Source organism: Catharus ustulatus, chromosome 2, assembly GCF_009819885.2.
Source record: "Catharus ustulatus isolate bCatUst1 chromosome 2, bCatUst1.pri.v2, whole genome shotgun sequence".
Lineage (NCBI taxonomy): Eukaryota > Metazoa > Chordata > Aves > Passeriformes > Turdidae > Catharus > Catharus ustulatus.
In genome coordinates this window covers 99909051-99924695 of record NC_046222.1, presented here as the reverse complement: position 1 = coordinate 99924695, position 15645 = coordinate 99909051, and the positions used below count along the sequence as shown (strand labels likewise).

General features: G+C 41.3%; 1 protein-coding gene across 2 annotated transcripts in view; it reads right to left on the bottom strand.

Moving 5' to 3' along the window:
- COL4A1 (collagen type IV alpha 1 chain) overlaps nt 1–15645 on the bottom strand; it is a 121282-nt gene that overhangs the window by 20963 nt on the left and 84674 nt on the right. For both annotated transcript variants that reach the window (XM_033086225.1, XM_042779076.1), the window contains exons 25-40: nt 12255–12446; nt 11236–11404; nt 10728–10820; nt 10530–10634; nt 8960–9057; nt 8504–8654; nt 8025–8138; nt 7452–7619; nt 6836–6925; nt 6113–6265; nt 3580–3678; nt 3400–3489; nt 2420–2559; nt 1434–1560; nt 1250–1330; nt 416–514 (exon numbers count right to left, since the gene is read on the bottom strand). In XM_033086225.1, the coding sequence (XP_032942116.1) occupies nt 416–514; nt 1250–1330; nt 1434–1560; nt 2420–2559; nt 3400–3489; nt 3580–3678; nt 6113–6265; nt 6836–6925; nt 7452–7619; nt 8025–8138; nt 8504–8654; nt 8960–9057; nt 10530–10634; nt 10728–10820; nt 11236–11404; nt 12255–12446 (1969 nt within the window). The remainder of the gene's footprint in view (nt 1–415; nt 515–1249; nt 1331–1433; nt 1561–2419; nt 2560–3399; nt 3490–3579; nt 3679–6112; nt 6266–6835; nt 6926–7451; nt 7620–8024; nt 8139–8503; nt 8655–8959; nt 9058–10529; nt 10635–10727; nt 10821–11235; nt 11405–12254; nt 12447–15645) is intronic.

The window sequence follows — 15645 nt, the reverse complement described above, 5'->3', positions numbered from 1 at the left end:
CCAAATAAATGGCTTATGCAAAAGTTCTTCAGGGCAGAGGCTGTTTTTGTTATGTACTGGTATTGTATTGAGCACAATGGGTCCTGTATGACTGAAAACCCTACCCAAAAAAAGGCAAGGCTCCACTATTTCACAGCTAGGATGCAGGCTGAAATTAATTCCAAAACACAATTCTTTAAAGTATTACCAGCTTTTGTGAAAGAAATTCTTTCAAGATTACATTGATGAAATACAGTTGCTCATCTAAATGATCACATTGCAATGCTGGATGATTGTAAGACACCAATACTGACTTTATTTTCTAAGATTTCATCCAAAGGACTCAAAGCCAGTACACACTTCTACCAGCTACTCTTGTGCAGCCTGTGTCTCTGCATTTTCATACCATGGGAACTGAAGATGACAGTCACAGTACCTTGTTCACCCTTTGCACCAGCTGCACCTGGAATCCCATCATAACCTGGTTCACCCTTCTGACCAATGGCACCAGCAGGACCCGGACGACCAGGTTCACCTGAAAAATCATTGACATCTTTATTTTAACTATGACTTTTTTTTTATTTCTCAAGAAAAAATTTATTTTTTATTTCACTACCACAAAGACCAAGAAGATATTGCACAATGACTTCAGTGTGTAACTTTTCATTGAGTTCAATTCTGAATTAAATCAGTCTGAGACAGGGCTCAAGTAATTAAAGACTTTGACACAGCTAACTATCATGAATTGCTGTGAGTTTAGAATGCAGGAACTCCAGCAAAGACTTGTGAACAGCACAGTTTATTGTCCTGTAAGATGATGTGTCCTGCAGCCAAAAAACTGAGAACAGAAGACACCAAGATCAAAAATTTTCACAACAGCAATGGACTTACTGTCCTCCATAATCTATTTTCTTTCTAACAGCTGTGAAATGATGCTAAGGTGGTGAATCACGTTTGGGCATGAAGATTAACTAAATTGTTTTTAAACGAACTCAGAAACAAGAGAAGTAATGGCTGTAACAACAACCAGTCTTGTGGAAGGTGGTAAAATGTGTTCCTCTAACAGCGAAAAAGAAGTATGAGCCCCCAACTACACTGACTCAGATTTACCTAGGAAACAGCAACGTCTTTTTTGCTTATGAAATGAACAAATGCACTGTGAAATATCTGAGCCAAAATTAATGTAGAATGCAAAAGATTTTGGTTTAGCCACTGCCTGGAGATGAGCAATATTTCAAGTGCCCTCTGGTGGTTTATTTTTCTTATATACCTGGTTCTCCTTTTAAACCTGGAATCCCACTTAAGCCAGGAAGTCCTTTTTCACCCTTTTCTCCATGGCGGCCAGGGCTTCCTAAAGAAAGGAAGAAGAATGTGTTTCCATGTGGGATATTTGATATAATTTTTACTTTATTTTTTCACTGCAGTTTCTGTTTTATAAAAGCATAAACACTTGCCTGGAAATCCTGCCATGCCAGGGGATCCTTTGGGACCTGGGGCACCCGGCATTCCAGGAATTCCTACACTACCTTTTTCACCCTTCTCTCCAGATAAACCTGGACTACCCGTTCTTCCTGGTTCTCCCTAGAAGAAGCAGCACACATAAAATTCAGACATTAATTCAGAAACAGTTTTTCTTCTGTATGCAGTGGTAGATGTCACCCCTCTTATCCATCTGACTTTTAAAGAATTCCATTGTTTTTCCAATCCTACACAATGTGATTCAGGATTAAATTTGGCTAAATTTGGTTAAATTCCACTATCAGAGTTTTTAACTAATCTAGCAATTGCTTAATACCTACATATGAATATGAGCAGTTTTCCATGCATTTTTAGGATGGTTATACAGTGCCTTTTCAAAATTAGCCTCTCAACTTACTTATTACACTTCATCATTTTTAAAAAAGTCTTTTTTTTTAATTCTTAGTAAGTTTGCTACCAGCTAAGCAGGTATTATTTTTATCATTTTTACTTAAAAATTCATGATAACTGTCACTGTAAAGCTAGGAAAAGGAATATGAAAAAATGAGAATCCTATTAGCTACTATTAGAGATTAAATTAAACTTTACAGACTCTATTAATGCAGTTCACTGTTCAGTAGTATCTGAGCATTGTATAGTATCTTTGTAAAAGTACAGTAACATTATTTTAGTGTGATTATTTGCCCTGTTCATAAAATGCCCTTTTTGCATTATTGACTTGGTATTTTGAAAAGTTCTTCCCCTTCCCCACATTTCTAACACTGTGAATCAGAGCAGAGATAAAAAGAACACTGGAGGTATTGGTTCCATCAAACAGAATGTATCTAACCCACACACCTTTCAAGTTCTTCACAAGGTAGTTTAATTAGCACAATAGAAAATATAAAAAAACAGCTTAGAGGCCAACAGCATCTTTTCCACTGCTTGGTAGAGATAACCAAATCCTTAGGGGTATAATTACCTTCTCACCAGGAGCCCCTGGAAAGCCAATTCCAGGAAAACCTGGTGCTCCTTTGTCTCCTTTTTCACCTTTTTGCCCAGGGAACCCTGGTGTGCCTGGTGAACCGGGTACTCCAGGAAGACCCTTTTCTCCAGGTGTTCCTAGTAAAGAGAAGGGAAAAATGAGTGCATCAGAACCAGTGGTACCCTAGCAGTGTTGACAGTGATGTTTCAGTGTTGCTTTAGCTATTCATAGATGTAAAAGTTAGTAAATTTTCCTTTGAGATTCACTCTCTAAATGGGAGTTTTATGGGATCATAAACTCTACTCATAGGAAATGGTCATAATCTTGGATTAAGAATAAACAAAGATCCTGCTAAAATAGGAACTGAATAAAACTTTTTTTTATTTGAACAATTTCTAATCATACTACAGTGACAAAATAGCTCTTCTGCAGCATATTATTTTCTGTCCTCATTTACCATTTCAGACTTTCACATTTGATTTCCTAAATATGCTAGACACAAGTCCATCCTAATGGAGACAAAGTTTCCATGGTGAGTTAGAGGTTCTTCTCCATTGTATTCTTTACAAATTCCTTCCACAACAACATTATTCCCAGACCCCTACAGTTCATAATTGCTACTCAGGGTCAGACATAGCAACTCACCAAACCTTTTAGAAGGGGGAAAATACACAAGAAGCTTGATGCAGTTTACAGACTACCAGAGACAGATAAGCAGGTATCACTCAAAAAACTGCCTGCCTGAAACAAATACAGAAAACCTAAAGGATTTGAACATACAAACTCAGGAAACCATCCTATTATTTGTATATCATAATAGGATTGAAAAGTAATATACCAAAAGCCTAACATTCAGTCACTGCAAACAGTGCAATTATTTAGTAGATCTACACCAACAAACATTCCATACAAGTTTCTCATAATGTTCTATATTAACTTGAGGAAAAAAATAAGAAGACATTATTAACAACCAGTACCTGGTAAACCCATTTCACCAACTGATCCTTTTTGTCCTGGAACTCCTGGATCCCCTGGGTACCCTGGAGGGCCTTGATCACCTTTTGGTCCTATGGGCAACAGAGAAGTTTAGAATCCCATTCATTACCAAAGTATAAAATACAGACAAACAGTCTGCCTGCTGCTAGCTTCAGACATACCTGGCTGTCCCGGAGTGCCTGGTTCACCATCTCGCCCTGGAATTCCTGGCTCTCCATAATCCCCACGTAGCCCTTTTTCTCCAGCTTCTCCATGGTCCCCTGGGCACCAAGAAGGAAAAACACAGTGAGAATAGTTTTATTACAATTTACTGTAATTACATATAATAACCCTTCTAGATAATTTTTGATCACCACTGCTTCTCTCTGCTGAACAAGGAAATGCAAAACACAACTTTCTAATCATTAAACCAGTACTGAGGAAAGGCTGTGATTTTATGGGTGTCTGTGCAAATTACAGAGCAAGTAACATCTATAAAAGAAATTGAAATGAATGTGTATTTGGGTTAGATTAATGAGTTATTTGAAAAGTGGCTGACACATTTTAACAGAAATTGATTTGACTGTTCAGCTCTCTAAAGAGGCATATTTGAAAAACTAGCAAACAGCTAGAAATTTGCTGTTTTCCCTGCTCCATTTAATGATAAAGAACCTTCAGAAAGCTTGACCTCTTACTTTCTAGTGCGCCCCTTCTCCAACTTTATGTCCATGCTTTTTGGTCATAAACCATTCTGTTAGTGTTACATAGAGCTGCAGGACAACAGGTTATTGAAGATAAGTCACTGAAAGTTTTTAAGTAGGCAGCTTTTATTGAAAACATTTCAAGATGTCCAAACCCAAATTTTTCATTAAGCATCACTGCCATAAAAATTCTGTATCTTCTCTGCACAGTTTGTATTTTGGAAGCATCTGAAAACATTACTGTGATATTCATGTCTAGAGGAATGAAGGCAGACAAAAGATCAGCAAAGTTATGGAGTATAACCAAATTATTTTTCTCTGCTGGTACTAAGTATCTTTTGGTTGAAGAGGATGAGATAAGACCAGAAATTTGCAGGCTGGGACCTGTTTGGAACCTACTCTTCCAGGCTGTGTGAGCCAGGCCAATCTGTAGACTGTGTGTGGTCAGGAAAAGGTAGAGCATAGAAGCTTGCAAAACATGCATTGTTAGTGCTGGAAAGATTAGTAAATTAGAAACCAAAGAAATTAACCATTTGAATTTCTCAGCAAAGAAATTTATTTGCATGTAACAAATGTGCCTAATAAAGATTTCTAGAAACAAGATAAAATTAATCATCCTACATGCCAGTAGTAGATAAGGAAATAGTGAAAACAACCTATGTGGTTTTAAGACTGTACATACCACTGTATATACCAAGATCAGAAACAAATGAGAAAAAATAATCTAGATGAACTATAGGCTGGGAGCTTCATTAAAAGTACTCTCAGAAGCTGCATCTCAGCTGAAGGGCAGATGTACTCCACACCTGCTCACGCCCTCCCCTGCAGTCCCTGGCTGCCCAAGCTGCAAAGCACTACTTACCCACATGCCCAGGTTTCTCTGAGACCCAACCAGAACACGTGAGCCCAGATCTCCTTCTGACAATTAGCCAGGACATGGAGATAAGAGGTAGCTAAGACTGGGATATTCTCCTGTTTCCACAGTTCAAATACAACATAGTATAGTTATTAGTGATTCACTGTCAAACTGGAAAGGAGTCTGCCCTGGAATACACTGATGAAATGTACAGAAGACACTCAATAGGAAGGGATCAGAAAGAGGACAGGATTAGACTACAGAAGGATTTTGAAGAGTTGGAGTGAAGCTTGAAAATCATCACAGTGAAAATCAAAAAGTATAATGAACCATGTGTGTGATAAGAAGTCAAAAATATGCATATAAAATGAAAAATTATTACACAAGCAGTAGTCCAGAACCAAGGGACTAAGAAATAGCTAATCACAAACTCAGTCAGCTGCTGTTTCACGAAAGGGAAATTTCATTCTAGTCAGGCCTGAGTAGAAGTACTTTGCTTGTTTCAGCAATGTGCACTCTAACAAGGATGCAGCCAAATTGGGAAGTGACTCAAGTCATCAAACCATTCTCAGAGCATGTATTATCTAAAAAAACTAAAAAATCTGTAACTATAAAGTTTCTAAAGAGAAAGCTGATTGCCTTTCTCCTGCATACTTCCAGACGTTTCTTAACTGACATAAATTGATCTGTTAGTATCAGTGGTATAAATGCATTTCTTTCCTGAATTTTATTCAGGTCACAAAGAAACAGGTGTCAAAAAAGGCTGCACACTTTTTTTCTTAAACTATCAGTTGATCTTCATGACCACAGCTACATGTTTCACATGAAAGACAGCTTTTCCCTTCTGGAAAGCTCTAGCTTTTACTTTTAAGTTTTCTTTTCTCTTCACAAAGTCTTCTGATTAAAGAGGTAAAAACAATTATAAAAGGACAAATTGAACCTCTTCTATTCAACCATAATGCTTTGGCTCTGTGATTTTTCTTTTTTTCTATAGAGATGAAAAACATCAGAAAAATATCTATATTTGCTTTGTGAAACACTATGATTTTATTTTAAAAATTGTTGTCTAAAACTAATGCAAAACAGAATCTGAAGTATAGCTGCTTGGTAGTATATGAGTGTTAATTCCACTTATTCACAGTTAGAGAATAAAGTTACCTTTTTCTCCTTGATCTCCCTTCTGGCCTTTGAGGCTAACCATGTCCATGTTGTCTATTGTTCCAGGTTTTCCTGGGAGACCAGCTTCACCTTTATCTCCCTTAACACCAGGATCACCCTGTGGTCCGATTACACCTTTGAAACCTTGGCTACCTATAAAGACACAGTACTGAATGTTATAGGGGCATATAAAACTTCACAAAAAAAATCAGTAGACAACAACAAATTAAATTAGATTCTGAGAACCAAATACCATGTTCTGGAACAGCTCCTATGAATTATTTTTTTTGTACTTCACAATAGCTCTGTCAGAAATTTGACATATTTTTCCCACTTCACAGCCATTAATTTTAGACTCCTGAACAATAAGGATGGGAGTTTGGCAGTAATACAGAGCATTATCTGAGGCTCTTAAGTAAGACCTTCTGGTTGGCTTTTAATAATTTTAAATAGTGTATTTTTCTTGGAGTAATACCTATAGCAGCCCTACACCTAGCAAGCCCATATGTTGCTAAAGAATGGATCAAAAATCATGTCTTGGTGCCCAGAACACATGATTGCTCCTAGGCTATGGCCTTTTATACTATTTCTAACTTAGAGGAAAGCTAATTGACATAAACCCTTCCTTAGCCAAGTATACCCCTTATCTTTGGTTATTTGCCAACTTCTTTTGGGGAAAAGGTAGGGTTTACAATTTTTACTTTGAGAAAATCTCTCTCTTACCTTTCTCACCAGGCAACCCTCGATCTCCAACTGGTCCAGGAGTTCCTGGCAATCCAGGAGTTCCCATGACTCCCATTTCTCCTTTGGGTCCTGAAGCCAAAGGAGAAGAGTGAATTAAAAAAATAATGCAAGCAGTGTAGAGAAGTACAAGAAACAGAATTACTTACTGCCTATCATATTAAGAGTCGCACTACTTAAAGAAAAATAGGACAAAGATGCTTAATTAAATCAGCCCAATAGAGGAAACAGTAAAAACAGTATTAGAGAAACAGTTTGTAATGTTTTTTGATAAATTCTTAAAACTTCCTAGTACAGTAAACAATGCTGTCATCAACAAAGGCATTATTAAAACCCTGCTCTGTCTCTAAAACTGCAGAATAATCGCCTTTCATTGTTACAGGAGGAAGGCTAGTTCCTTCAACCTGCTGGATTTGCTCCATGCAAGGACTTCAGTGGCAGTTCAGTTACTCGTGCACAGAGCTGCTTTACTGACATCAGCCCATGCATTTTCCTAAGCTTGGGCTCTTTGAGCAATCAATTCCTGAGTGACACGGTGTGCTACCTCAACCTAAAATAGTTGTCAAAGATGCTGATTTCTGAGGGACCAGGTGTTTACCTGCTGATCCTTTCAGTCCAACAGCCCCCTGTGGACCTGGCAGGCCAGGTAACCCCACAGAGCCTGGAACTCCTGGCTGGCCTGGGCTACCTTTATCCCCTTTGGGTCCTGGCATATCTAGACCTGGGATACCAGGGAAGCCCCGTTCTCCTTTTACTCCAGGAAATCCTAAGAAAAACAGAAGATACAGGATTTAGTCCTTAACAAAAAACAAGGAAAAACATTAATTAGCATACCTGATCATGCCCACCTGTGACTCACAAATTACATGGCACTGAGGATGAAGACTCAAAGGCAGACAGCAGAACCAGTCCTCATTTCCTAAGAGAGGCTTTGAACCTGTATCTATTACCCACCAAAGACCTGAGGAGACCAATCCAAATGCCAGCAATCCTCTCAGGAGGCATCACCCTGCATTTTGGACCACATGGAGGAGGCCCACTGGCATGTCCCCCCATCTACCCCCATCGACCTCTCACTGCAAAAAGTTCTCAAGCAACACTTATACCTGTGTTATCCACTTACATCAAAATTCTGCTCTTAAGCAGCATCATGGGAGTATTCTCTGCTCACCTGGAGGTCCCTGGGGTCCTGGCTGCCCAGCAGGTCCTGGCAATCCTGGAGGACCCAGTCCTGGTGCACCTGGAGGGCCCTGCAAGCCTTGGAGACCTGGGAGACCAGGGTCACCTGCAGGGAGACAGGAGAAATATGGACCAAGCATTCTCTGATGACGTTTGATATCTTGCTGAAGATGCCACACAAGGCACTTTGGAAGCACATGGCCAAGGAGACCTCATTCAGCTGCCAACACCTCCAAGCCTGGGCTTGGAAGAAAGGTTGCTCTTTGCTGCTAGCATTTGCTACTGGGGGTTGGTAGGAAAAAACAAGAAGGGAAAGGGGCAATTCCCCAAGATATCCTTGGCAATTGCCCAAGATATCCCCAAGATTCCCCAAGGAGTAGAATATTTTAGTGATTAATAGACTTTTTGCTGTAGAAGAGTTACTTTAAAAAGAAATACAAACACAGAACTGTGTTTCTCTAATGATATTACCTCTGAATCCTTGCTGTCCAGGTATGCCCGGAAAGCCTTGCTCACCACGTAAACCAGGCAGCCCTGGATTTCCCTTTTCTCCAGGGATGCCAGCTGGGCCAGGGGGCCCTGGCAACCCCTTAGGGCCAGGTAGACCTACACCAGGTTCACCCTAGCCAAATAAACACAACAGATTAGGAATCAACACATCAAAACCAAGAAATCATTTATTAAATATATTTAAATCATGCAGTATAGGGCTGATGTATAGACTTCTATACATGACTTCAGGGGAGAGCTGTAAGCCCTTTAAAAGTGTTAATGCCAAGCATTTATCCATCTACTCTGTCCCTTTATGTGCACAGTGGGAAACATAAAATGAAAGGCAGTTTGGCCAACTTTTCAATTGTTTTTCCTTGCACACGTTCCTGCCAACATGGGGAGTCACAGATAAAAGTACCAGCAGCTGATATCTACCTTTTGGCCTTGTAAACCTGGGACTCCTGGCAAACCATCCAGACCAGGGGTTCCTGGAGTTCCTGGCAGACCAGGTGAGCCAGGCTGACCTGGGAAACCTGTAAAACAAAGCAAAACAAAACAATAGCTACATCATTACCGCCTCTGTCTGTAAGCGACCTTTGCTGTTTCTTTAAGCCTCTAAACTGAACTATTCACAGGGATGTGTTAAAAAAGATCTGGGTAGTCAAACTTCCAGGCATGCCAGTAGGCAAATGTCCCAACAAAGATTCAACACAGACTTTTGTGCAGCAGTTGGCTTCTGATGAGAAACAACCACCCAGAAGAAATAAATACTGAGTGTCTCTTCTTAAATAAACAGCCTTGTGGATTCATCTCCCATCCCCCTTGTGAGAAGCATCCTGCAACACTGAGTTCCCAAAGTCTGCTTCAGAAAAGGCAACTTAATGTGTGGGGCATCAGACTGAGGGATGCACAACAAAGTCCCCCTGTGAATCAACACCTTTTGTGCAGTGTATGTCTTGTGACACATTCTACGTGTCCTGCTGTGGTTTCATACGGAAGCTTTCTATGCCAGAGCCAGCCCATGAATGTGAGAAGGAATATCTACAACATTCTGCAAATCCCTTAAAGATATCACTCACTCAACATCAGCACACACACAACAAATTCAGATGAAGCAGGCAGAAATCCAGGTTTTAGGCTAAGACCCCAGGATGACATTGGGCAGAGCTGAGTCCATGGAAGGGTCCTTTGAAGAAATATATTTAATGTGTTGTTTCTTTCATCTGGCATCAAAGTGCATATAGCAATTCTTTTCTAGATACAATGGGTCTTTTCTGCTCAGGTCCCAGTGCAGCCTCAGAGTAACCAGACGTGGTTACAGAGAAAAATATGCCCTTTCCCCTTATTAAATTTCTGATCCTCCCAGTTCATTGGTGTGGAATCATAAGAAGTAATAATGAAAGCACAAAAGAATTTTGGTGATTGAGCTAGTTGCTGAAAGTTCCATCATCTAGCTCTAAATGAGCAGCAGTACTGTGAAAGACATCTTAAAAAAATCCAAAATATTTAGATTCCCTCTAAGGTTCTTGCATACCCTGACAATGGCCATGGAGGGAAGACTACACTTATGTTGAGTAAGCTGGAATTCTAACCAAGCCACTCTCAGCTGTCTGGGACCCAGGAGAGCCGTAAGCTCTGCCTCACAACTGTTATAGTTACATCAGCATATTATTTTGACCAACTGCAACACACTGTTTTTCATCTCTCAGAAGGGACATCTCAGCACCTTCAGCTGCTGCATTATAAGATGCTGCACTATATTAGTTCTATTTTGGCAGTAGCTGTGGCATTGCCTGTCACCACTGCACTACACAAAGTAAGTGTGCAGCAAGTGTGCAGCTGAACTATATCAGAAGAATGCTCACTGTTGTGCTGGTTGAATTTTGCAAGGGAGCTTCTTCAGCTGCACCTCCCAAATCCCATGCAGCTATGGCTGGATGACAGTGGAGGCTCCCACCCACTCTCCAGTTACACCAGCTCTGTTAGATGGATAGCTTTATCTTACCTTTGGGACCTGGAGGTCCAGGGAACCCTATACCTGGCTGCCCAACAGCACCTTTTTCTCCTGGTAGGCCAGGTCTACCTGGAAGCCCGGGATTCCCTTTGTCACCTTTGCAAATAAAAACAAGACAAATGTTAACACAAAGGCTAACTCTGGGGAACAGAACCATCCTGATAATCAAAGATTAACAGACTGCTGTACCTTGGGGTCCAGGAAAGCCAGGTGGCCCAGGAAGGCCATCTGCCCCAGGAGGTCCAGGGAGTGATATCGTTCGTCCTGCTTCACCCTTTGCTCCTGTAAATGGAAAATTGTCTTAGAGTACAGGAATTGATGAAATAAAACAAGGGGGTTCTACCTTGACACCAGTTCATCCATACCATTACAACTGTTTTGTACCATTACAACTTGTTACAAAGTTTTTTTGGTAGAAGATTCATAAAAAACTAGGATGAACCTAAACCATCCCATTTTGCCTAGCAAATTCTTCAAGAAAACTGCCCTCAAAAGGGCAGTTTTCTTGAAGAATATAATTTGCAATTATACTGCTGAAATTATAATTATTATAATTATAATTGCAATTATACTGCTGATTTAAATTAGAAAGTCTTTTTATTTCAGGCTTAAATTCTGATGATTGTCTGGGTTGTACCATTCAAAGGGCACATTTTTTTTTTCTTTTTGTATGTTTTCAAACACATTATAGCATTACCTGGAAGTCCTGGTAAACCTGGGGTTCCAGCAAAGCCTCTGTCTCCTTTTTCACCAGGTAATCCTGGAACACCTATCCCAGGAGGGCCAGGAAAACCTCTTTCACCACGCACTCCAGGGAATCCAGGTTGGCCAGGGGGACCACGTTCTCCTTTCAAGCCAGGTGTACCCTAATTTTTGGAAAGTATAAGTGTACTTCTTGCCTGGCTGGCAAGACAGAACACGTCATCCTCTCTGAATATTTTGCAACTGGGATTTAGCACAGGTATCTGTAATGTTGGAGAAAGTGGATTTTTTTTCTACTGAGTTCAATGGAAACAGAACTAGGTTCCATGTGGAATAGCACACGCAAATCACATCTAGTAATGCAGCTAACAAATGTGTAGGTTATGTTTCCAGTAGTGGATCTGGAAGCAGAGGTGAGCTCCACATTCAGCTCCATATCCACATCAGGTGAACTCTATCAGTGCAAGATTTTGAATAATTCATTTCCACAAGAAGAGAAATATGCTAGAATAGACTTGAATCTTGTCTTCACAATTTCTACTTGGATAACTGCATTTGCTCAACCATCTCCAAATATCAGCTGAACTATTCACATTAGTTCTCACTATCAACTTGTGGGAAAGGCAGAAAGGAATGCAACTACTTTCCATGTCTGAATCTTTTCTCTATAGTCCTGAAAGTAACAAGCCATGCTGAATGCATTTGAGTCAGATCACTTATTTGCATGACATGCAAAAAGAAATGGTCTGAAAAACCTAGCTCTGAAATAGTCTGTTGTTGAACAACTGTCTCCCTCACTACTTCCAGTGAAAATGGAATTGTCTTCTGAGGAAGAATGCACTGCTCAAGGTAAGGAATAGATGTGGAAAAATGAATGAGGCAAATAAACACAAAGTATGTATAGGGCACAAAAGCATGTGAATTCTGATCTGAAAGACAGAATGCATAGCACAGTAAGTAAACATAAATAAGCACACAGTAGGAAAATATGTAAACATAAAGAAACAAACATACCGCTACTCCTTTTGGACCCTGGAGACCTGGAAATCCATCTTTTCCTGGTCTTCCTTCTCTTCCAGGAGTGCCTGGTTGTCCTGGGAAACCAGGATCTCCCTTTTCGCCTTTCAGGATGGAATCGTAAGTAAAATCTCCAGGTTCTCCTTTTGCCCCAGGGCTGCCCATAAGTCCTGGAGTGCCAGGGGGCCCCTGAAATTTCAGAAATTCAGATGTCATCAGATGCATTACAAACCCTTCAACTGATAAAAAAGAAAGCAAACCCCCAGAAACTGAGGTGTAAATCCAAATCAAGGGAACCACCAAGACATTGACTGAGGAGGACAAATGAGAATATTTTCCAAGACACAGCAGGCTTGGAAGCAGAAAACTTCTCCATTGGGCAGCTTACTCACGACATTCAGCAGATGTGAATACATGTATTCCTTCATTATTATTATTAATTGATTTTGAAGAGCTGACACTGTCAGTTGGTAATATCAGAATACTATGCACATGGTCAGAAAATTTCTTTCTGGAAAGAAATTACAGTAATTTCATGAATACAAGCCGCACGGAGTATAAGCCGCACTTCTGGTGCGTCAACAACGTTGATGTCTTTGTCAATATAAAAGCTGCAACCAAATATTAGCCGCACTTTCGTTCGCGGTGAACTTTCACAAAGTCGTCATTTAGTAACACAATCGCGGATCGCTGGGGCTTGCTGGCTTACTGCCGACCTTGGAAACATTATTTCCAAGTGAAAAAAGACACAGACAATAGCTGCGGCAGCGTTCCCTGCAAGTTTTATTTACAAGCCGAAAAAGACACAAACAATAGTGTGGTCATTTTGCGAGCATTCCCAACGGATCCAGGCTGCCTTTAAACAGCCGCTCAGCCACACGGGCGTGCAGCTGAGCTCCGAGCGGAGCCGCATCTCCCCCAGCTCATCTGCGCGAGCCCAGCGCCCCGCCCCTCATGTGAGCTCAGCGCCCCCCGCCCCCCGTGCCAGCCCAGCGCCCCGCTCCCCCGTGTGAGCTCAGCGCCCCCCCTGTGTGAGCTCAGCCCCCCCCTCCTCCGCGTGAGCCCAGCCAGCCACGCAGCCGCACAAGGACGACCAGCCGCACAGCCGCTTAAGACTGAAAACACTTTAAAAATACAGAGAAATATCACACACTTTTATTAAACTTTTAAACAGCTTCATTTTTCATTCATCAGCCACTTCATCAGCTGCTTCATCTTCCATGAAACCTTCGAACTCTTTGTCCTCCATATCGGAAATCAGCAGTTGGGCTATGGGGGCATCCAGCAAACCCGAACCAGTATTGCCCGTATCTTCACAGTCAGAGTTATCACTTTCAGTACTCTCGATGGCGTTGCTGGTCAGTCCAGGAATGATGTCAGCTTTGGCGAACCATTAGCTGTGGTAGTTACTTTACCCCAGGCATCCAGTATCCACTGGCAGACTGTAGCGTAACTTGCTCTGTGCAGCCTCCCGGTGTTGGTGTAGGAATGCTCGCCTTCCACCATCCAGGTTTCCCACAGCAATCGCACTTTAGCCTTGAAAGAACGAATAATACCTATGTCCAGAGGCTGCACTTCTTTGGTCAAACCACCCGGTATTACAGCAAGCTCCGACTTCATCTTTTTCACACTGTCTTTCATGCTTTTGGTTTTGTGGGCACGCATGGAATCAAAAATTAGCAGTCCCGGCAACTGATTAAAGAACCTATCCCGTGTGCCAGCACAGACTTCCATTAGCCAAGTCCACATTACCTCTTCATCCATCCAGCCTTTTGGATTAACGGCAACCTTTATTCCATTTGGAAATTTGTCTTTAGGGAGGGTTTTTCTTTTAAAAATCACCATGGGGCGTAATTTCTGCCCATCTGATGAAACACCGAGGACGACTGTAAATGATGTCTTTTTGTTCCCTGTGGTTCTTATCGGTACCATCAGTGTTCCGGTGTGCTCCACGGTCCTCGTCAGCGGCATATTGAATGTGAGGGGGACTTCGTCCATGTTGATTATACAATGTGGTTGTATATTTTTTTCAGAGATCTTGTTTTTGCAGTAACTCCGGAAGGCAGCTAACTTTTCCTTGTAGTCCGTCGGCAACTGCTGACACACTGTGGTCCTTGTACGAATGGAGAGCTGCCGTCGCTTCATGAAACGGAAGCACCAAGATGCTCCTGCTTTAAATTCTTCTATATGCAATTGATTTGCAATTGCTTTGGCTTGTATCCAAATGGCAACAGTTGATAAGCTTCAGCCAGCTGCCCTTTGCTCAGAAATCCAGTGGTTAAGTCTGTCTTCCAGCCCTGGCCATCTTGCTTTACGGCCATGGAAACTTTTCTTTGTCTTGTAAGACGAAGTTCTTCTTCCTGCTGTCTCCATCTGCGTACCATGCATTCATTAATGCTGAATTCTCTAGCTGCAGGTCTATTCCCATGTTCTTTTGCATAGTCAATTTCTTTCAATTTAAACTCAGTGTCGTACGCTAGTCTCTTCTCCGCAGCCATGCCGAGGGAAGAACTCGCCGACGGAAGAATGCGCCGAGACGAGAACGCGCCGAGAGAACGCGCCGAAGGAACTCACCCCGATAACACCCCCCGCCCCTCAGTAAAACCGTCATCCACAGGCAGGCAATAAGCTGTTCTCTGATTGGTTCATCGTCAGAACACCAGGAAACCATGGATTTCAAACCATTTTGCTCGGGACAGGACCGGTACGGTATCAGGTAAGGGCAGATATCACATTTTTGTTAATAAATTAGCCGCCCCGGCGTATTAGCCACTCTTTCGGGTTTCCACCAAAATTTTGGTCCAAATGATGTGGCTTGTATTCATGAAATTACTGTATCTTTCTTGGTATACCTACATGATTTCCAGAATTTCAATTTTTCCCCTACATATTTTCTAGGACTTGAATGAATATTTCTTATGGGAAATCTCTATAATTTCTAGTGACTCAGAGTGATTCATTACTGTAGTAAAACACAAACTTCATGGCAATGTCAACTACGTACAGCTCATGTGTGCCCTCCACTTCAACCTGAACCAGATCATGGTCAATGGCAATCTTTCCATTAGCCTTGGAGTGTTCTGAATCAGACTCTGATGTTCTGGCACAGCTGTACACAATGTCAGCTTGCAAGGCTGGCCTCTATGTAGTTTTTCCAAGTTAAATTATATGCTGGATCACCACCTGGCTGAACTTTGTGGAGCAAAACAAGCTTAAAAGCATTCAGAACAGCAGCCAATCCCAATTCATGTCTGATTAAAGACATGAATAGCACTTATGAGGCAATAAAAGTAAAATATAAAGGTGTGGCAAAACAGGTGCCAAGAACAAATGCCAGACAACAAAAAAGTTTAAATACATTGGAATGTCTTTCATTTCTTTCCCACTG